Source organism: Bombina bombina, chromosome 7 (genome assembly GCF_027579735.1).
Source record: "Bombina bombina isolate aBomBom1 chromosome 7, aBomBom1.pri, whole genome shotgun sequence".
NCBI lineage: Eukaryota > Metazoa > Chordata > Amphibia > Anura > Bombinatoridae > Bombina > Bombina bombina.
In genome coordinates, this window is record NC_069505.1 from 562365231 (window position 1) to 562389238 (window position 24008).

A 24008-nucleotide genomic window follows, 5' to 3' on the forward strand; every position below is an offset into this window, starting at 1 on the left:
TTAAGCAACCTTCTAATTTACTTCTATTATCATTTTTTCTTCATTCTCTTGGTATCTTTAGTTGAAAAGCAGGGACATATGCTTAGGAGCCGGCGTATTTCTGGAGCACTATATAGCAGCAGTTTTGCATATCTCTTCAACACAGAATATCATGAGAACAAAGTAAATTTGATAGTAGAAGTAAATTGGATTTTTTTTTACAAATGATATGCTCTGTCTGAATCACAAAAGATAATTTTTGGGTTTCATATCCCTTTAATTACATACAATATAAAACACAGCAAATTGACCAAATCATAGCTATAAAATGGTTTAACTTAATTAAAAAAAACAATTCAGTATGTTTAGGTTATGATATACTGATAATTGTTCAATAATAACAACAACAATAATATTGAACACTAATGATGTATATTGTTTTTATCTGAAATTCTTTATTTGCCTTTAAAGAGTCAAAACAAGATATAATAATCTCATACCTTCATCATTTAAATCTTCAAAATTCTCATCAGTTTGTTCATATAATGACAGATATCCCAAATTCATTTTTCTGAAACAGAATGATTACTCGTTTAGTATAAAAGACGATTATATAACACTGAAGGATACATACATTAATGAACCCTATGTTGTCCCGTGTTGGGACTATATATATTTTGACCTGTGAAATAGACCCATGGACACCTGGAAAGGGGGTCCCCCAGAATATTACACTCTACATACGACTGACATTTTTACACACACATTATATATATATTTTTTTTGTCATGCCCTGGCAGACAAACAATTTTTTTGGAAGCATAATGTTAGAAATGTACATGGCAGACACACTATTTTTTGGAGCAGAATATTAGCTTTTTCAGGATGTACAGAGCAGATGCACTACTTTTTGGAGCACAATACTAGCTTGTTCCGGATGTACAGAGCAGACGCACTATTTTTTGCAGCACAATACTAGCTTGTTCTGGATGTACAGAGCAGATTCACTATATTTAGAGCACAATACTAGCTTGTTCTGGATGTACAGAGCAGATTCACTATATTTAGAGCACAATACTAGCTTGTTCTGGATGTACAGAGCAGATTCACTATATTTAGAGCACAATACTAGCTTGTTCTGGATGTACAGAGCAGATTCACTATATTTAGAGCACAATACTAGCTTGTTCTGGATGTACAGAGCAGATTCACTATATTTAGAGCACAATACTAACTTGTTCCGGATGTACAGTGCAGATGAACTAACAGTGAAGAGGAATCCTAGCATCTGCCTGGATTTTTTTCATCAAAATTCAATCTGATGTTATTTCCTATTGCACATTATGGTACACAGTGAATCTGTCCCCACAGAAACCATGTCAAACCCTTTAGAGAAGTCATCTACTGATAACTCTCTCTGTACTTTTATTTGTCTGTTTTCTAAATCTGTTCCATTGTGCCAGATCAATCAACTCTGTAATGGTTGTGTACCATATTTTTTGCATGCACATCAGCCGACACCTTCTACCTTATCTAAGGAATCTTGTCCAGTGTATGAAACTTAGGGGGCTACTACTGACTTTACCCCTGAGTTTAAAAATAATTTACACAAAGCCATGACAGAAAATTTAGCAGCTACCCCCAAGCCAAATAAGTGTGAACATGTAAGCTTATTCCCCTCAGCTTTAAATTCTTGTCCTACTTCAGAGTCTTGACTCAAAATCATGCAGTTCAGATGGGGAATGTCATGGATACCAGGCTGCAAGTGCTACCCCCACCCCCATACTACCCAGCTCACTCCTTTTCATATCGGATTTGTGCTTCTTATGGCTTACAGGATCTCCCAGATTTTTCTCATTGCTTGTTTTATTGTTTAGCACCATATACATAGAGCTAAAACGCGTAGAAAGGAACTAGCTCCAGTATGAAGCTCCAGCAAACCACCCGGTTCTAACTGGCCAGTTAGGGGAATTACCAACACTCCCAGGACCGCCACTTCTCTGTATCACTCATCCAGAATTTGGCGTTAGGTGACCAACAGAATCTATTCACGAGAAGAGCTGTATTGCTGATACTCCCAAGATCGCCGGACCTGTGAGTATACTTAACCGCAGCTGGCGTTAGGAGACAGATCATACTTGCTCACAAGGAGAAGATAATCAATAGGAGTCCCTAGGTGAAAACCTAGGAAGAAGTGACACCGAAGCAGTTACTTGCAAAGAACCCCACGACATTGAGGTGCCAGCCTGAGGACGCCGTCAAAATCAGGGTGAGCCAGGCTAATTGGCGGAAAGTGCAGCAGTCTCATAAGGATTGTTCATTTGCCCAGCACCCACTCCTGTCCGTTAAGAAACCTGACATAAAGTCAGTACATCAGTAAGTTTAAAATTATAAGAACATGAATAACTTAAAAAAAGTTGTATAAAAGACAAAAGGAACTCTTACCTATTCACTACAGGGTTAAAGTATTGAAGAAATATCATCATAAGTGGAATAAAGTATCAAAGTTCTAACTGACAGTATACCAAAAAGACATTCATTAAAACATTGTGTCTAGTCACTAATCAACACAATTTTCTCAAAGGAAGGAAACAGGAGAGTAGAATATTTATAGAGGCCAAAAAGTTTTTTAACATCATATGACATTTTTTTCAGCTGTATATTTTTGCAGTCTAAATTTTGAAATCGATTTCTGAGCCAATGTGTCGATGAATTTTTTGAAAGAATTTTTTGAAAGAATTTTTTGAAAGAAACATTTTTTAATACTATACATTTTTTAATCAACATTTTATAAAGGATATTTAATTTATAGAGTTATAATCAAATTAATGAACGTTCATGCATTTTAATATATATCGTTATTTTTTATACCTTGTATTGACTAATTAAAATCATCATTAATATTTAACAGAGTCTCTTGAATATATAAAACAATATAATTATTGTATATATATATGAAATGTGTTAAGGTCATTTTTCAGTATAAAGAATCAATTCAACCGTCAATGGTTAAATAACCCTTTATCTAAAATTCTATAAACAGTTAGTCGTAGGCGCCACCTCACAACTTTTGTCACTGTTTTTTTCCCCATTGTTACTAATCTGTGAGAATTAGTAATTGTTGAGGCAGGCAATACTGTTAAACCTAAAGCAGATAGATAACCACACCTAACCTTTGTCATAGTGATATAATTCTATCAGCCAATCGGAATTAAGGTAGGAAAAATCCTATTGACTGATGCAATCAGCCAATAGGATTGACCTCGCATTCTATTGGCTGTTCCAATCATCCAATAGAATGCAAGCTCAATCCTATTGGCTGATTGCATCAGCCAATAGGATTTTTCCTACCTTAATTCCGATTGGCTGATAGAATCCTATGGTTGTTAACAAGGACCATAACTTAAACTATTAAATTATCAAGTGTAGGGGCACCAGAAACGCAGCCCAACATGTCATTGTGTACATAGGATCGATGTAAAATATCAATAATAGGTGAAAAATTAGGTGCAGAGAACCAGTATAAGTGTAAAGACCAGTTTGGAGACAGTTTATTGTAACTTGAATGCCATTTTTTTTTCTAATGTTGGTTATTGACATTAGATGTAGATTTATTTTATTCTTATTGTTTTTAATTTATGTTAGTGAGTGATTAAATGACAAATCACCATTTTACTATATAATTGCCTCCCCCTGCATGGATAATAGTTGCTATGATGGTTTGCATGTTTGATTTCATATGGGGGGTGATTGTATACATCTTTAGGTTTGATACCACTGTTGACAAGCCTTATTTATATGCAATGAGACCCTAAACGTCAGCTCCGGCTAGCGTCTGTTACCATAGCAACCACCATAGCAACTGTTAGTATCGAGTGCGGCATTGAGATAACATTGTGGGTAGGAGGCTAAAGTAACAAGATTAAGATGGCTATATCATGTACTTGTGTCTATGCATAGATAAGCGATATATGCTTAAACTGCAAATGTTTTTGTTTTTGTTTTCGTCTTCAGCCCAATACACTCACGGTCACATTTATGGTGATAGGCTATGTTATGGCCGTTTCTTTGTTTATTATATACAGAAGGCTCACGTTAAGCCCAAGTGAAAGTCTTTTTTTTGTTTACATTACGAATATATGTTATTGTTTTTGTGCTTTGAATAAGCATACCGGATGTGCCTCAGATGGTAACACTTCCGGTTTACACACCTTGGAACGCATGGTTTGCGTTTCAGCACAATTGTTTGGCGCTTCCACTGAGTGAACACAGATATTTGTCATTTGTTATTTCACATGTGTGTATATAAGGTATGCATTTTTAACACTTTTTGTTATGCTGATGAAGGGGATGATTTCCTTGAAAACGTTCCATTAAAACAGATTTTTGTTTACTTTAAAAAGACCTGCATTTTTCTTGGAGGATTATTTATTACATTTCTGCACCCAGGCAGACGACTTTAGGAGGGAAGCACTGTACACTGGACTGCATTATATATATATATAGTAATGTCCAAGTGAATGCACTCACCAATCCAAGCTGTGTAGTACCGGGTGCTGTGTGGAAAATCAAACAGTAATCTTGTAATCTATTCATCCAGAACAGAACACTGCACTTACTGGATTTTGTCAGAATAAAAATATCCCTTTATTATGGTACAAAGTTTAAAATAACATCTTCCCCAAACTTTTCAGTACCCACTGGCACCTTGTTCACTGGGAGATCAAGTGCAAGAAAATGTATGACATTTTCTTGCACTTGATCTCCCAGTGAACAAGGTGCCAGTGGGTACCGAAACGTTTGGGAAAGATGTCAGTGTTCTGTTCTGGATAAATGGATTACAAGATTACTATATATATACATATATATATATATATATATATATATATATATATATATATATATATAAAATAGTATATACATACATACATATATAAAATAGTATATACATACATACATACAATAGTATATATATACATACATATAAATATATATATACATATATATAATAAAAACTACACTCAGACCAGACTTATGACCCTAAAACACCTGTAAGTTATATGCCCATACTAGATATTAGATCTGACCTATGCCTGAGAAGCAAACACGCGCAGGTACTCAGACATCCCAGGTACATATAGACATATGTGCCACCACACACACACAGACAGGTAAACACATGTACAGGCACACTCAGACAATTCAGGTACACACAGATAAATGTACACACACACACAGGTAAACACAAATAAACACACAGACATATATGTACAAATGCACTCAGGCATCCATAGACACCCACAGACATCTAAAGCACCTTCAGACATACAGGGACACCGAATGCATTGTCAGAGGCACCCACAGATAGCCACATTTACAAAACCAGGTACTGCATGAACACAAACAGCAACCCAAAGACATCCACATATGCATGCACAGTAATACAGACACATACAGAAATCCACCCTAGTCAAAAAGGAGTTATTCTGAGCTAATTGATGACTCCAGACTACTCAGAATCCATCCGGAAGTTTGTCCACAGGCTGAAATATTTATATGAGATGACTCTTTAGTCATTCACTGTCTGGTCATGCTTGTGAAGTAATCAGTAAGATCATCTGCTAATCATTCTGAAGTCATCACCCAAAATTCTTTACCTTAGTTGATGACTTTACCAGCCTGATGATGTCTGATGATGTGCAAATGACTTCTAAAATAGTTTGATGATAATCAAATGACTCCAGTATGTTCTCTAAAGTAATCCTGTTTCCTGTTTGTCTTGGGCACACACAGGTTATAACAAATATCTACATATGTATACACACACATCCATATACATGAATCCAAAGACCAGCATACACACATAAACAGGAACTCGCAGACATTCATAGGGACTGACAACCCCCCACCCCCAGGCAACCACCATAGACATTCACAAACACACATGGAAAGAAAGATAAAAAATGAATTGTGCATAGGTGCATTTCAATTTTAAATAGAAGCAATTTAGCAATATACTTCCATTAGCATAAATACTTCTAGTTAAACTTTATTTCAGCAGCATACGCGCATATGCTGTGAGGGTCGTGCACTAGTATTCAATCACCACAGCTTCTCAGAATGGTGGTGGTGGTGTGTATTGCTTCTGAAGACAAGCTACTGCTGACTGAGATGCTACGGTGTTTAAATAGTGGTGCACGGGCCCTCACAGGATATGTAAGTATGCTGCAGAAAAAACAGCAATAACTTTTATTAGAAGTGTTCTTGCGAATGGAAGTAAATTGCAAAAATGCTTCTAATTCAAATTGCAATGCGCCTATACACAATTCATTTTTTACTTTTCTATCTCTTTAATAGAAAAACACATATATATGAAAAGAGAGATGATTTTAAGATAATATACACTGAAAGCAGAATAAGCTGATCTGTATTGGCTGCAGGTTTTCCTTTTTAAAGTAAAAGAAAAAAGGGTTAAGAAACAAGAGCGCTACTAGCTAATACCCAAAAATGAGAGAGAAAGAAAGAAGTCTATAGCCCCAAATATATCTAAAAATAATTTTGTTTTGTGATATTTTAGAAAATGGTCAAAGTGAAAATATAAAATATAAATATATATATTCTAATATGAATAATAAGAATAATACTATCCTTGTTCAGAAAATCTCTATTAGTGTATTCAGAACGATAGTATAAAATTCTGATTATCCTAATATTATGACGGAATAATCTAGATTTTATTAAAGACACAGAGACGAGTATTTTGCTATTCTTTTCCTTTTACTATTTAAATAGCATTTTTAAAGTATAACAGATAACAGAAAAAACAGAAACATTTAAAACATAACCAGTGACAGATAATAATACAGCAGTCAGTTAGTACATATCCAATCAGATAACATCATAGTCCTTTAAACTGTGAGAAAACCGTTAAACCTCCTCTTTTCTATTTGCTGATAATAGGAACAGTAACATGGGAAACAAAAAGAAACAGAAGTCAGAAAAAAGACAAAATATGCTGAAGATCAGCAGGACGAAAAAACAAAGTTCATCTGAAGAAAAAAATGGAAAGTTGAAGAAACTGGAACATCTTGAAAACTTGAAACTCTTTGAATCTGCAGAAGTCTTTCCTCTTTTGAAACTCCGGAAATTCTGAGACGATGGTACCACTTTAGGGTCTTGGATTAGATGGGGGTTGAACTGAAATATATATAAATAAATATTAAAACAATCAATAAAATAATCAAATACAATTCTTTAATTAACTGAATGATAAAAAAAAATGAAAGATGACAGATGGTGTGGAATAGAAGAAATAGGTTTAAAATAAAACTGACGAAAAATAGAGTCAGAAGACCAGTCTGCAGCATTTAAAATATCTTGTAACGAAGCAGACTTTAATAAGGCCTTAGAAGCAGACGCTCCTCGAATAGAATGAGAAGAAAAAATAGGATCCACACCAGCTTGCAGCATAATCCACTTGACCCAACTACTAATAGAAGAAGAAGTAACAGGTAAGTAAGGAGGAGAAAAATAAATCAATAATTGTTTAGAATTAGAAGATCTTAAAGAAAGAGTTTTAGACTCATACATTTTTAAACAAGACACAACACATAGTTTAGGATGCTCAGAAAAATAAGGATAGAATATAGAAGAAGTCATAGTTTTAGTACGCCTGGAAAGAGAAAAAATTACACCTTGAGGTGAAAACATTTTTGCATCATAATCTATAGCTTTAACATCTGAAACTCTTTTACATGACAAAAGACATAATAAAGTTGCAAGTTTACAAGTAAGTTGTTTAAGAGACAGATCTTTATTATCTGGCCAATTCCTGAAAAAAGAAATTAATAAATCAACATCCCAAAAATAGTTGTATTTAGGAACAGAAGGTCTTTTAACACGAATGGCTTTAAGAAGTTTGCAAATGGTAAAGTGTTGACCAATTGGAGCATTAAATAATAATTCATGTCCCGCTGAAATGGCGGAACGGACAACATTGATTGATCTGTAAGCCAGACCAACCTCAAAAAGAGAAGTAAGATAATGAATCACTTCACTCAAAGGTGCTGAAATGGGATCCAGATCCCTGTCACTGCACCAGCTAGTCCATTTAGTCCATGTGGATAAATAACATTTTCTGGTTCCTGGTGCCCAGGAGTCCTGAAGGAGGAGTTTAGCTACTGACGAAAGACCTTCGGAAGACCAGGAACCCCTGAAATCTTCCAGGCAATGAGCCGAAGAGAACCTGCGAGAATTAATTTGTGAAAATCTCTGTTGTGGTTTGTAAGGAGATTCTGTTGAAAGGGAAGAAGAACTGGTGGAAGAATGGACATTCCTATAAGAATTGGGAACCATGCCTGAGCTGTCCACCAAGGAGTGATCAGAAGAAGGGATATTTGATTCCTCTTCACATAAGAAATTGTTCGAGGAATCATTGAGAAAGGGGGGAAAGCATAAGCTCCTATCAGAGGCCAATTCTGAAGAAAGGCATCTGTTGCAAGTGCTGTCGGATCTGGTCTCCAACTGTAAAATGGGAGAAGTTGATAAATCAGACGAGAGGCAAAAAGATCTATTACAAATGGACCTCCCAAATCTTGAAGTTTGAGGAACAAGAGTTTGTCAAGTTTCCAGTTGCTGTTGTCTTTTAAATGACGAGATCCCCAATCTGCTGCGGAATTGGAAAGACCAGGAATGTACTCCGCTTGAATTGATATATTTTGAGAAAGACATTGATGTATAAATTCCTTGGTAATGTCTGATAACATTTTTGAAGTAGTACCTCCTAGTCGATTCAAATAACGCACTGATGATATGTTGTCCATACGAAGAAGGATATAAATAGTAGAGTTGTTTCTGACAAAACTCTTGACTGCAAAGGAACTGGCAAGAAGTTCTAAACAATTGATATGAAGCTTTTTCTCTGAAAGAGACCATTTGCCTCCTGTAATAAGAGGAACAAGTCTGGCACCCCATCCGGAATTGCTCGCATCTGATTCTAGAATAATATCTGGAGATTTTCCAAAAATGGCTCTCACATTCCAAGCTTCCAAATTGGATAACCACCAAAGAAGTTCTGATCTTGCTTCTTCTGATAATGAGATTTCCTGAAAGTAAGAATAACCTAAACGAAGATGTTGGATCTTCAATCTCTGTAATGCTCGATAATGAAGAGGACTGGAGCAGGGAAATTTGCTTGAATCGAAGAAGATAAAAGACCTATAATCCTTGCTAAGGACCGAATAGGAAAAGTTGTTTCTTGAGAAGATAATTTATTTCCTTCCTTATTTTCTTTATCTTGTCCATAGAAAGACTTAGGGTGGCAGAGACAGTATCTATTATAAAACCAAGAAATAATAAATTCTGAGAAGGAGAAAGGATAGATTTCTTGACATTTACAATAAAACCTAAATTCTGGAGAAGATTCATTGTAGTGTTTAATTGTTCTGAAAGAATAGTTGGATCTTGATGAAAAATAATGATATCGTCCAAGTAAATAATAAGACGAACACCTCTCATTCTAGAGTTAATCTGCCTCCAATTTTTTGTGGGGAAAAAAGTGTGTGTGTAAAAGTGAGAGGACTTACCGTTGAAAGGTCTTCTTGATGGGTGATACCTAAAGGATCTGTTTGTCCATTGTCTCCCTCTTGTGGGAAAGAAATTTGTATGGGATGTGGCAGGTGAGGTGAAGTTTTGAAAGTGAGACCTGGACATGCCTTGGAAATGACCGGGAAAGCGGCCTCGTCCTTTCCCGGCCCTATTAAAAATTTTGTTAGGTTGATAAAATATTTTCTTAGTGTTTAACTGAATTTTATTTAAAGAATGAAATTCATTGACATAACTGCTAAGTTTTTTGAGCCCACTTTCGCCAAAAAGAAGGCCATTAGCTTTAGGGCCCATTTCAGTGGGGGCAAAATCAGAAATTTTTGGATTGATGCGCTTAAGAATCAAACGCCTTCTTTGAGTAGCTATGGCAGTATTAGCATCTCCAAGAAGATATACAAGTCTTTGGATCCACTCTCTCATAGTATATGGATCTAAAAGAGATTCTTGGGAAATTCCTTCTTCTGAGATTTCAAAAAGCTTGGTAATAGGACCCAATAAATCTAATAATTTATCCTGACACTTTCTCAAATATCTATCAGGACCTCTCTTAAGGTTAACATTTTTTGTACCAATGAATTTTAAAAGATTAGTATTAATCTCTGGGGTAATTTGGGAGGAATGAGGGAGTTCGGGTTTGGGACATTCTGCTTTAAGAATAGCCTTGGCTTTTTTAGATAAAGGTCTTCTTACATAAAAGTCTAAAAATTTTGCTACCCTTTTTGTAGGTTGCCATTGTGAAGAACAAGGGTGAAGTAAATCATCTGGGTCTAAAAATAAATCCCCTTTATTATCTAATAATTTAGGTTTAGATAGGGAAGACATCTTTCTCTTTTTAGGGATGTCACTAGATGATGAAGAGTCAGAAAAATTAGGAGAATTAGAAAAACAAATGATATCATCATCAGAATCATTAAAATCAACTTCTTTGTCTAAGTTATAATCAAACTGTTTATCAATATCTGAGTCAGAAGACTCTTCTGCAGAAACTGTGTCTGAGTGTACTCTGCGCTTTCAAATTTTCTTTTTGAGTAAAGTTTGTTCAGAATCAGAGTCTGAATTATTGAGCTCATTCCTCTTAAAAGTTGCAGAAGTTCTGTCTGAAGCAAGCAGACATGATTCAGATTTATTTTTATTAAAACATTTCTGAATATTTAAATGTTTTGACTTGCAAGAAGCCTTTTTTTGGTTTAGGATTAATTTCCTGAGGAGATTGAGCTTCATGTACAGATGTTATGGCAGATTGTATTTTAGACATCTGTTCAGTAAATTGTTGCATGGATTCTAATAAAGTCTGAAAAGACTTTTCAGAAATTTGTGATACATTTTCCTGAGACATGTATATAACATAATTTATAACATAATGTTATAAATGATTAATATTTTTTTTTTAAAATATATATAAATTTTTTTTTTAAAAAATGTATAACCCTGAGGGGAATACAACTTGGGACCTAAAATCAATAGAGCATTAACAAAACCTTTAAGCTAACTAGAATATCTAGAAATAGCTGTAGCTGCAAAGATATATAAAATAAATAAAAATAGCAACTTTTAAAACAAAACGTTAGCTAAAATAGTAACAACAGTATAATTGTAACAGTTTATCTGTCAGGAGTTGCAGTGAGGTAATGAGGGCTTTAAGGAGGGCAGGAAGAAGATAGAGAGGCAGGAAAATGAGTCCTGTGATGTCACAAGTATGGGAGGAGTTAGATCAGCAAGGAGAAAGCAAGATGGTGGATGTAGAAAAATTCTCAAGGCAGTACAGAGCAGAAATAGAGGATACAATAGATTCAAACGAATTAGGCAGCAAAGTAAACAAAACAGAATGCAATAGATAAGGTAATAATTTGAAAATAATGAAAAGAAAGAAAAAACAGAAGGTGAATAAAAACAAACATATATATAATAATCATGAAAAATTATGCTAAACAATAAAACCTTAACAGAAATAATGAAATAATAAAATATATAATACAAACAACAAAGATAATAATATGTATTGCTCAACAATAAAATATATACTTATCTCATTGAGTAGCAAAAAGAAAAGAGGAGGTTTAATGGTTTCTTCACAGTTTAAAGGACTATGATGTTATCTGATTGGATATGTACTAACTGACTGCTGTATTATTATCTGTCACTGGTTATGTTTTACATTTTTCTGTTTTTTCTGTTATCTGTTATACTTTAAAAATGCTATTTGAGTAGTAAAAGGAAAAGAATAGCAAAATGCTTGTCTCTGTCTCTTTAATAAAATCTAGATTATTCCGTCATAATATTAGGATAATCGGAATTTTATACTATCGTTCTGAACACACTAATAGAGCTTTTCTGAACAAGGATAGTATTATTCTTATTATTCATATTAGAATATATATATTTATATTATATATTTTTACTTTGACCATTTTCTAAAATATCACAAAACAAAATTATTTTTAGATATATTTGGGGCTATAGACTTCTTTCTTTCTCTCTCATTTTTGGATATTAGCTAGTAGCGCTCTTGTTTCTTAACCCTTTTTTCTTTTAGTTAGTCTCCTGGGTAGCATAGAGGTAGCTCCCACTGATTCAAGAGCATATACCCATACAGCACAAGAGTATATACACCTACAAACCATTTCCTTTTTAAAGTGCTCCCTCTGCTCCCTTATAACTTCACTCAGCAACGTTTCCCACTACTTTCTAAAGGGAGATATATCCAAACTCGCAGGAACGGTCCCTTTTTTATGGAATTCCCTGAGGCAGCTTATAAGAGTGTCTGCTTGGTTTTACAGATCTGATCCAACAAATGATAGATAAATGGGCCATATTTGATTAACCCATGTTTTCCTGAGAATTGCTAGTCCAAGGTTGGTCATCATTAACCAAGAAGCTGTAATTTCTTAGACTCCCTACTGAGACTTTAACTAAGTGTTTAATCCCTTTGCCAGAGTTAAACACATAGATGCATAATAAACTGTGTAAAACAATGTTGCACTTCTGCTATAGTCATCTCAAGCAGTCATGGGATTAAACAGTTGTTAAACAGGTGTCACAGTCTGCAGTTGTTTTCTGTTAATCTGAAATGGAGCGGCTTACATTTTGGGGGATTTTGTTCTACATATTTTAGCAGGCAGTTGGCTGAACAAAACGCTATGCTTAGTCAAATATCAGACACCTGGCAACTCTACTCCCACCTCTCACAACTTGAGGGCAACCTTGCGTGTGTGAGAAACATATTTTTCTCATCATGTAATTTTTAATTAACTTGAAATTAAATTATTCATTAAATGAAACAGTGAAGATTGAGTTTCAACATGCACCTTTAAGGAAGCAAATGTTTTTTCTAAATTGTCATGCCTTGGGAAAGAGGAACTAATTTCAACTCCCAGGATTGTTATATATATATATCAAAATATCAAGAGTATTGCATTGAGCAATGATTCTTTTTTATTGGACTAACTATACATTTATAAGATGACAAGCTTTTGGAATAATTACTTATTTTCTCAGGTCCGAAGCAATACAAAAGCTTTTCAACTTGTAAATGTATAGTTAGTCTAATAAAAATGTATCACTGATCAATGCAATACTCTTGTTATTTTGATTTCTAAATCTCTGGACTAACATGGCTACTCCAATCATGCTTGTGAACCTTTTATACCGAACTACAGGTTGGTATACTGACAAACCGGAAGTAACTTTTTTGGTACTTCTGGTCAACTATGTTAACATTTCGATCCTTCATTCAGTTTTTTTATAGATAAAATTGCTATATATATAATTGTTGAAGTTCAAAAGTTACTTCCAAAAAAGTTACATCCGGTTTGTCAGTATACCAACCTGTAGTCCGGTATAAAAGGTTCACAATCACAGACCTAAAACCAGTATTGATAAAGGCCTTTTGAGAGGCTGAAATGCGTCGACCGCTGGTAAGCACATTTCCTTTATTATTTTTATTGAAAAGGGTCTACACCATTATATTTTTCTTTCTTTACAGAAGGATTTAACAAAATTAATTAAGGGAGCTCTTTGAATAATCCAGTCTTCCCTTATTGGAGCACACCATGTTAATATAAAAACTTTTTGGGAGCGGGGGTGGAGCCTAGCCACGGAGCCGAATGGTGGTGTGAATCCAAAGCTCTTAGGCCGGTGGCTTCTGTGGGCTATAGATAACATGCAGAAATAGAAAATTTTAAGTTGCAGTAGTTTCTAAGAACTGGGAGACAAAAAGACTTGAGAAGCTGAACCTGGAGACTTCATAACAGGCAAACCACAGTACCTGGAGCAATCTCAAACTTGCGGTGAGCGCAGCCTGCGCGGACAACCCACGTGGCAACCAAATTGAAGACAGATAGGAATCATCGTGGGGGTAAAAAGGCAATCAGTTGTGCGACTCTGCGGAGCATTAAGCCTACCTACTGACAGAAGGTTATACCTGCACACCGGAAGGCACCTACCCATTATCCCCTGGGCCCTCAGGACAGCAGACCGTCACAAGCACTAATGGATACCGGTAAGAAGCCTATCTAACATATATCCCATTCACATCACCTTATAAGGCACGACTGTAGGGTGAAAGTTGGGTCTGCACATGATTGCATTCAGCAGCGGTCACACATAATAGGCCCCCAAAGACTTTAGGCCCAGCTTAATTGATAAGTGAGGTGGGGCCCAGAGGAGAGGAGTAAAAATCAAAAGTGATGCTGCGACACCTACTATACCACAGCAAACTATCCAGCACATAAATCTAAATTATATTTGACATCCAAGAACCAAGCTTTGCAAGCTTTAGGGAGATATCTCCCTAGCAATGCCACAAAAGAAAAACCAAAGAATGGAGAAAGGCACAACAACCAAAACAATGGGCCATTATTTAAAGCCAGCTGAACCAGCACTGCTAGATAAAACGGAAGACAGACAAACAAAAGTGCAGGCCCAAATTAATGGTACAGAACAAATACCCACAGATTATGTTACAAAAGCAGATCTAAGCCTATTATCATCAAAAGAAGACATTAAGGTTGTAATGCATGAAGTAAGGGCATTATATAAGGATCTGCATAAAGATGTCACTACACTTAAAGGGCAACTGAACACAGTGGAGGAGCAGAGTACATCATTTACATCAGAGTTAAAACAACTGTCTACTACAGTGTCTTCACATGAAAATTTGATTGATGCCTTAAATGACAAAATTGAGGATTTAGAAAATCGTAGTCGCCGTAACAATTTACGGATCAGGGGAGTCCCAGAGTCAGTAGCCCCCACGGCTACTGCCGGGTATCTGCAAGACTTATTAAGAACAATTAAAGGGACCCCTGGTGCTCCTGACATCCCAATTGAAAGAGCACATAGGGACCACCACCTAAGGCCCCCCCTAGGGACATTATTGTGAAGCTACTTCATTTCCCTGACAAGGAAGATATACTAAGAAGCTCTAGAGCAAAACAACCGATTAGGCATGCAGGAATTAATATACAAATCTTCAGTGATCTTAGCCCCACCACCCTGCAAAAACGCTGATCACTTTAATTTCTTACATCCACTCTACAATCCCACAAGATTCCCTACAGATGGGGATTCCCCGTGTCCATAATTGCAACCAAAGACAACAAGACTGTAATCTACAAGTCAGAAGAAGACCTAGAATAATTCTGCTCTCATCTTTCAATAGAGACACCCACTCCTTTCCGCCCAGGCGAGGGAAACCTGCATCGCACACAAGCACCAGAAAATGATGAACCTAACTCAAGTGTACAGAGAGCTAACAACCCCAGGGAAACAGATGATTAACAGCAAAAAAGGGGATATACGACCTCTCAAGAACTCTCAGGACCCGATATGGCTGAAACTCCACTCATGCAAGGGAAGTACAAGTACCTTTTATTTCTTTCTTTGTATTGTCATACAGCCTAGATAGTAGGGTAGGAAATTGTGGTACTCCTTACAGAATAATAGCAATGCTTCCACATTGACTGGGTGTATGCTGATGTACAAGAAAGTATAGTACAACAGGTTAAGTTACAAATGTTAGTTTAATATGTTCACTGTAATTTTTAAAGGTTATATTCTACTGTTGATATCAGAAAGATGACTGTTTACGGACACATCCAGAAACTCATCCTATGAACATTTCAGCCTATTGTTAGGGAATTATGAAAGTCTACATTGTATTCCTCTCACTTCACTTATTAGCATCCAGTATAGAATGTGAGAAAGAGTCTAACTATGCTGTTCAGTTAATGTATGTTATAATTGAAATGCTCTGATTTTCCTAGGTTGATGTGTTATCCTTGTTATGAAGCAAATTACCTTAGCATGACGCTGCAATGCAATAGACATGTGGGGATACAATTTGCGCCCTAATGCCTAGAAATAATTAGCTTCCATCATAATAAACAACCCTTATATGGATAACAGATATGTATAGTTTGCAGATGAAGTTCTGCTTTCGTTATACAACTTACTACTGACAGATTTCACAGCACATATAACACATATGCAATAAAAGCCACAAGAGGCAGGTGTAAATATTAACTTGCCCTTTCAGATATTACAGCCTATGTGATCGCCCACTCTTGCCACCGGGACACATCCCCACTACTGTACTAACTCTTATAGGTGCACTACAGCAGGGAATAACCCTTGGTCTCCTTTGTACTATCTTACATATTCAGCACATAATCCGAGCTAACTCACTGATTTAGTTCTTTTTACTTCTATTAGCTTACTATACTATTAATCCTTACTTGCCTTTTTTCTCCCCTTTCTCCCTAGTACTCCTTCTTCTTTATACTTCCCCTTTAAATCCTCCCTCCCCTTCCCCACCCCCTTTTTTTTCTCTTCTCTCCTCCCCCCACACCCTTACCCACCGTATCATTACAAATATCAAACACTACCGTAAGCCGGATCATAACTTAACGCTTACAACAGTCAATGTGCATGGCCTTAACAGTCCGGGTAAGCACTCTATTGCACTTAGAGAGATATCCAAACTTCACAGTTCTGTTGTTTTTATACAAGAGACACATTTTCAGAGAGGCAGAGAGCCAAAGTGGCTCAATACTAGATACCCGACTGCCTTTTTTGCGTCTAGTCCCCAGAAAAAGAAAGGGGTAGGCATTTTATTTCATAATTCCACAGCTTTCCAACTAACAACAATGCACAAAGATCCAGATGGCAGATACTTACTGTTACTGGGACTCCTATTTGGGAGACCAATCACTCTACTTAATCTATAAGCCCCTAATGTCCAACAACACAAATTTTTCAAAAAGATAGCAAGACTACTTCTGGATCACGCAAAGGGACCAGTGATGCTGGGGGGTGACTTCAACATCCCATTATGCCCTACACTAGATACTTCCAATTCTGGATCTTGCATCCCTAAAACTATATCGAAAATAATCAAAATTACTCTTGCAGACTTAAACCTACATGACGTATGGAGAACATTGCATCCCTCAGGTAGGGATTACACATATCTTTTTCTAATGTTTTTCATAAATACTCTCACATAGACTATTGGTTCACTGATTCCACCTGTCTCCCTGTCGTGTGCTCTTGCGAAATAGGCTCTATTTCGTGGACCAATCACGCTCCAGTGACATGTGACATCTCCTGGCCGGAGTCCCCATGGACAGACTATATATGGAGGCTTGATGACCATCTATTACTTGACCCAACTACAGTAGCTTCAGTTAACACAACTTTGACAGAGTTTTTCTCCTTTAACTCTCACACAGACACGCCCCTCCATATAAACTGGGTAGCGCATAAATGTGTTATCCGGGGCAAATTACTAAAAAAATTAAAGCTGGAATATTGAAGGAGAAACGCATTAAATACGAGCAGGCACAATCCTCAATACACAAATTAGAAGGCATACACAAAAAAAATCCCCTAGACCCTAAAATCTCTCATGATCTACAACAGGCTAAAAACACCTAAGGGACATACTTAACGCCGATTCACAAAGACAAGCCTTAAACCTAAGACAACTTTACTACGATCAGGGAAAAAAACCTGGCAAATTGCTTGCGAGAGCGACGAAATGCAAAAGACAAAACCTACATCCACACATTAACAGACTTAAACGGCAAAGCAACACAAGACAGCAAGGGAATAGCAAACATTCTCCGTCTGTATTATAGCAATCTATACAATTTGGATGCCCTTGCACCATTACCAGACACTCAGGAACACTCAGGCAGAAAAGAAACACTCACATCAGCCTATTTCTCGAAAGTTCCCCTAGCCCAGCTTTCTCCTGAAGAGTCTGAATCTTTGGACTCCTCTGTCACATCAGAGGAAATCCTCAAAGCAGTAAAGGATCTCCCGTCCGGGAAAAGCCCTGGCGCGGATGGCCTGTCCCTTAAATATTATAAAATCTTTAAAAACACTCTAGTCCCCCATATGCAGACCCTGTTTAACGACCTATTCACATCTAAATCATTCCCATCCTCGATGCTGGAAGCCCACATTACAGTGCTGCCAAAGCCCGGTAAAACGCCAGACTAACCAAGCAACTTTAGACCCATCTCGCTTCTAAACACCGATGTAAAAGTTTTGGCAAAAATATTGGCGACCAGACTGAACAAATTTCTCCCAAATTTGGTCTCTACAGACCAAGCGGGGTTTGTGCCTGGCCGGAAAGCCAGGGATAACACCCTCAGGGTCCTCAATATAATTAGCTATGCTAAGCACAGATCAATACCGCTGACTCTATTCTCGTCGGACGCCGAAAAGGCGTTCGACAGAGTAGATTGGCACTTTCTTAGGGAGGGTATGCGGAAGATGAACTTTGGCACTCCATTCCTTAATTTGGTCTTTTCCCTCTATTCCAACCCAAATGCAAAAATCAGAATCAACAGCACCCTCTCGGACTCGTTCAAAATATCCAATGGTACGCGCCAAGGATGCCCCCTATCCCCTTTACTTTTCGTTTTATCCATAGAAGCGCTTGCAGTCAAAATTCGGCAAAAACAATCTATACCGGGTATCACAATAGGAGATAGAGAACACAAAATGATAATGTATGCTGATGATATCCTATTCACCATGACTGGAACGGAATTCACACTCTCAAATATACTAACTGAATTGAGGGAATACGGCCAGGTCTCTAATTTTCACCTTAATATCACAAAATCGGAACTACTCAACATATCGGCCCCTACACAATTCATCTCTCATTTTGAAAACACTCTACATATTGGCATAGCTAAAAGAAAAATTAAATACTTAGGGATTAATCTAGCAAGCAGTGCTGATGATCTCTTTGCGTATAACTACCAAACACTCAGAAATGACATAATAAGAGACCTCCAGTCATGGAGTAACAAGCCTATATCATGGTTGGGAAGACTGGGCATCATAAAGATGAACATTCTCCCCTGAGTACTATATCTATTGCAGGCATTACCTATCCACTTACCTTCTTCCTATCTTGCTTTACTGCAAAAGACCATTGACAGCTATATCTGGAAGGGGAGGAAGAGTAGAGTAAACAGACAGACTCTATATCTACCTAAACATAGGGGCGGGTTGGGCCTCCCAAATCTTCAAGTTTATCGCAGGGCGATAATCTTACAACACATAATAGACTGGAGCTATAACACCACACACAAAGCTTGGGTGCTTCTAGATAACCAAATCTTCAGCAAGGGAAACACAGCCACTATGGCCTGGATAGAGCCACGCCATAGACCCGCAACACTAAAACATTAACCCATTGCTCAGGAAACACTACGCGAATGGGACAGGGTACTCTCCACCACAGACAAAATCTCCTTGCGTTATTCACCACTAAATCCCATCAGAGAGCATCCAGCAATTCCCTTAGCGCACGCTAAAATTGCCAACAGACATCCCTACAGCCTAAGAGATGGGGTCCTACATTTTGCGCTAGACGGGGGCGACATAGCTCCATTGGCGCATCTTCAGCGGTGGGACGGGAAGCTTTTCTCATCATGGTTTTCACGCTCACAAATTAGGCACTTTATCACTACTCACAAACATAAAAGTGAAATGAACAGAACGCTTACTCCTTTCAAACTCCTATGCGTGCAGCAGGCCTCTCCCAGACATACAATATCACTCCTGTACAAACTACTACTGGTAGGGAGCGAGGAAACACTTCCAACATATGCTCGGGCGTGGGACGGGGAGACAGGCTCTGACACCTCCCCTTCAGTGTGGAGGATGGCGTTCCAGACAGCGGCCAAGGCATCCTCTTCGGCTACTGTTCAGGAAATGCACTTTAAACTCTTGAGCAGGTGGTATCTCACCCATGTCCGGCTGCATAGAACTAACCCCATAATCACAAACTTATGCTGAAGGGGGTGTGGCCAGGAGGGAACAATGCATCACATCTGGTGGTCTTGTCCAGCTATCACAGCTTATTGGGAGGCTATATTTACAGCATTGTCAAACATAACAGAAATTGACCTAACCCCGCACATATACACACTGCTATTCTTGAACATGCCAAAGATCCAAAACAAAACTACAAGATCTCTTCTCTTGATGATGATCAATGGAGCAAAAAAACTTATCCCTATCCATTGGAAATCATCGACAACCCCAACAATAAAGGACTGGCATGCTCAGATTGATGATCTTCTCATACTGGAGAGATATCATTTCATGAAAGCAGATAAACTAGATGCATACCACCTCTTGCTGGAAACTTGGGACAACTATAAACGGACAAAAGCACTGGACACTCATGCCCGGACAGGGGACATGCCAGCAGACTGAAATCTTCTAGATTATACATTCCACTCACGAAATCACAAATATATTCATATATTTACTTTACCTTTTCTCCCTCCCAATTACCCTTCCCCCCCTTCCCCCCATTTTTTTTCTCTCTCCCCCTTCCTCTCTCCTCTTCTCTTCTTCTCCTCTGTCTATTTTTCCAGTTCTTCTCTTTTTCCTTTCTTAACTAGATATTTTTTTCATATATAAAATTTTCAAATGCAGTGTTTTTGTAGATATGGTTTTGCATAATATACTGATGTGACTTATAACGTCAGTGCATTACCTTTTTACCTTTTGTTTCGATAGAATTGACGTTGTCATTGTCTCACCATGATTATTACTTATTGTATAATTTTATATTGTATGATTTACTGCTGTATTTTTGAAACTGCCAATAAAAATTATAAATAAAAAAAAATACTTTTTGGGAGCAACTAGCAATTGACATTCCATTTTAACACATCAGATACTTTTTGCTATTCACTGATACTTTATATCACCTTAATGGATATTGTTTGGGCCAATTGGAGTTTGCTATTACTTTGGATACTTACTTTTGCATTTTTATTGGACATTCTCTTTTTTTCACATAATTTTTTCACATCGTTTTTTTTACATCGCCTTTTTCACATTGGATTTTTCTATTTATTTTTCACATTGGATTTCATAATTGTATAATTGTATATTTTACTGTTTGTCACATTTCCAGCTTCACAATATTGTTTTAATACACCTCACACAGAATTGTAATTTAACAATCACTTCAGACACTTTGTGATTAGTTCTCTGGCCGCAGCTAATATCCAACTACAATAAACACAAAGTTGCAAGACATAGATCTGGGAAACAATCACTTTGCAACAAGGCCTTTGCTAAAGTGAATATCGATACTATATTTAATACATGCACATATAGTTATCCATTTGGGAACCAGGTCCCATTTTTTGATTCCTCTGATTATACTTGTGTTTTGCTGATAACTCAATATAAATACACGTGATTGCCACCTTACTCCTGTCAACACCATCATCATATGTTGGGGAATTTTTTATCTGTGATTTGCAACATTGTTATAAGCAAGACAATGTATTACTGTATTTTTATTTAAAGGTGCTAATGCATGGATCCATGTGTTTATGTTTTAAACCACTGTTTTTAAACCATTATATACATTGTGAATCATATACTGTATATATTGCAAATCATAAGACATTGTTTAATAAATACTTCAGTTTAACAAGTTGATCACTAGTTTACTCACTCAGATCCAGCCGCTGTCAGGCAGGTGCTTTTGGCTACGCTATCACCATTAGAATACAACCGTTTGACAGCTAGGTGTCATCCATCTAAGAGCCAAGGGTTTGTAATTAACAGGTGCTAGGTGTAATTCTTCTTAGCTCTTCTTCTTAGTTATACCTGTACACACACACACACACACACACACACACACACACACACATATATATATATATATATACAAATAAAGATATATAAATATATATATCTATATCTATATATACAGTATACTGTATATACACACACACATATATATATATATATATATATATATATATATATATATATATATATATATATTTGGACAGCAATCTCAGACTAGACAGGGTATAGATCCTAATTCACTGTAAACTCCACAGCCCTGAACATTGACAGACAGCTGTACAGTTCCCAGCAACCCAGGCAGTTAACCCATGAGTTGCCTGGGTGACATTATGAAAAATTACAAAAATATCAGCACAATACAGAAAACCTGGCACTTACCAGAAGGCACACAGTAATATTTAAAGGCAAAATGGGAACATCAGTTGCATTTGGTGACAAACGGTTTAAGCCCAGGACCACCTCAAGATCTTTCCCTTACTGGGACTTCAACCAGCACACACACAATGCATACTTTCAAACAAATCAACTCGGAACCTCCTAGGGTGACACAGGCTTTTGTAATTTCCTCTGAGTATACCCACAACACAGGAATGGACTGCACTCTTAGACTGGACCAGGTACACATTCTAAGCCACTGTAAATTCCACAGCCCTGCTGACAGACAGCAGCACAGCTCCCAGCAACCTAGGCAGTTAGCCCCAGAGCAGCTTGGGTGACAGACCCTTAAGGAAACTTACAAAAAATTACCAACACAACACACACAAAACCTGGCACTCACCAGATATCTGTCACTATTCAGGGCTGTGGAGTTTACAGTGGCTTATGATGTGTTCCCGGTCTCTGAAAGAGAAAAAAAGGAAGTTATGGGGGGAGAGATGCCTTTTTTGTTTAAACATAAATAGCATTCTGTTTGTGCAACTTATTCTCTATAGTTAAAGGGACATTCTAGTCCAAAATAAGCTTTCATGATTCAGATAGGGCATGTTATTTTAAACAATTTTCCATTTTAATTTTATCACCAATTTTGCTTTGTTCTCTTGGTATTCATAGTTGAAAGCTTAACCTAGGAGGTTCATATGCTAATTTCTTAGACCTTGAAGGCCACCTCTTTTCAGAATGCATATAGGCAGTTTTTCACCACTAGAGGGTGTTAGTTCATGTGTTTCATATAGATAACACCGTGCTCATGCACGTGAAGTTACCTGGGAGCCAGCACTGATTGGCTAAACTGCAAGACTGTCAAAAGAACTGAAATAAAGGGGCAGTTTGCAGAGGCTAAGATACAAGATAATCACAGAGGTAAAAAATATATAAATATAACTGTGCTGGTTATGCAAAACTGGGGAATGGGTAATAAAGGGATTATCTATCTTTTAAAACAATAACAATTCTAGTGTAGACTGTCCCTTTAATTTAGGAATTTTTTCATACAGGCTGTGACTACTAGTTAGCTGTGTCAAAAGCTAAAGCTGGTGTAACCCCTTTTACACAAGCATTCATTTCCAATCACAACATTAGTTTTTCCTTAATTTTTCTGTGAACAAAGTAAAAAATGCCAGTGATGCTGGTTAATAGAAACAATATATTTAATTTCCATGTGTGTGTAATGTTCCCAGTAATACAAAGTTGCTTCAATAAATGATATCAAGAGAATGGAGCAAAATTGATAATAAAAACAAAAATGAAAGTTTTTTTAAATTGTATGCTCTATCTGAATAGTGAAAGAAAAATGTGTAGTTTCATGTCCCTTAAATTTACATGTCAAGAAGGAAATAGGTGTTTGCATATATGGAATTGATACCTGAGCAGTTTTTGTTCCCCCTTCCCCATATAATGAAGAAAAAGAACAATAAATAAGGAAGTTGATGACTTCCGGTGGGCGGGCAGAGAGAGAAGACGCAGGTAGAAGGAGCTCCGGAGACATAGACGGATAAACTCCTAAAACCTGCACCACAATAGCCCACAAAGCTCGCCAGCCTTGACAGGTGACCCACTAGACCTGTCTGGACACTTTTGCGGCACGGAGCCAAAGCCAACGGCTCCCCCACCGGAACGACATACTGCTAACAGGAAAAGTCGCGGCCGCGACGAAACAACCGCTAGCGCCTCACCGCTGCTGAGACTTCAACACACTCTGGCATGCTACCGGTCTTATAGGCTACCAAGATAACCGCTACTGAAATCGAGGAGTAGCGGAGTGGGAGACCTGAGAATGGCATAGAGGGGAGCCGCCATCTTGGAAACGCCGCGGGTAAGAGACCTATGCATTTGACACG

The 24008-nt window shown here is 37.2% G+C and overlaps 1 protein-coding gene across 2 annotated transcripts in view; it reads right to left on the reverse strand.

The window, feature by feature from the left end:
• LOC128667055 (uncharacterized) overlaps positions 1 to 22557 on the reverse strand; it is a 233165-nt gene extending 210608 nt beyond the window's left edge. For both annotated transcript variants that reach the window (XM_053721938.1, XM_053721937.1), the window contains exons 1-2: positions 22111 to 22557; positions 480 to 550 (exon numbers count right to left, since the gene is read on the reverse strand). In XM_053721938.1, the coding sequence (XP_053577913.1) occupies positions 480 to 546 (67 nt within the window). In that variant the 5' untranslated portion in view covers positions 547 to 550; positions 22111 to 22557. The remainder of the gene's footprint in view (positions 1 to 479; positions 551 to 22110) is intronic.
• Positions 22558 to 24008: the final 1451 nt, after the last annotated feature.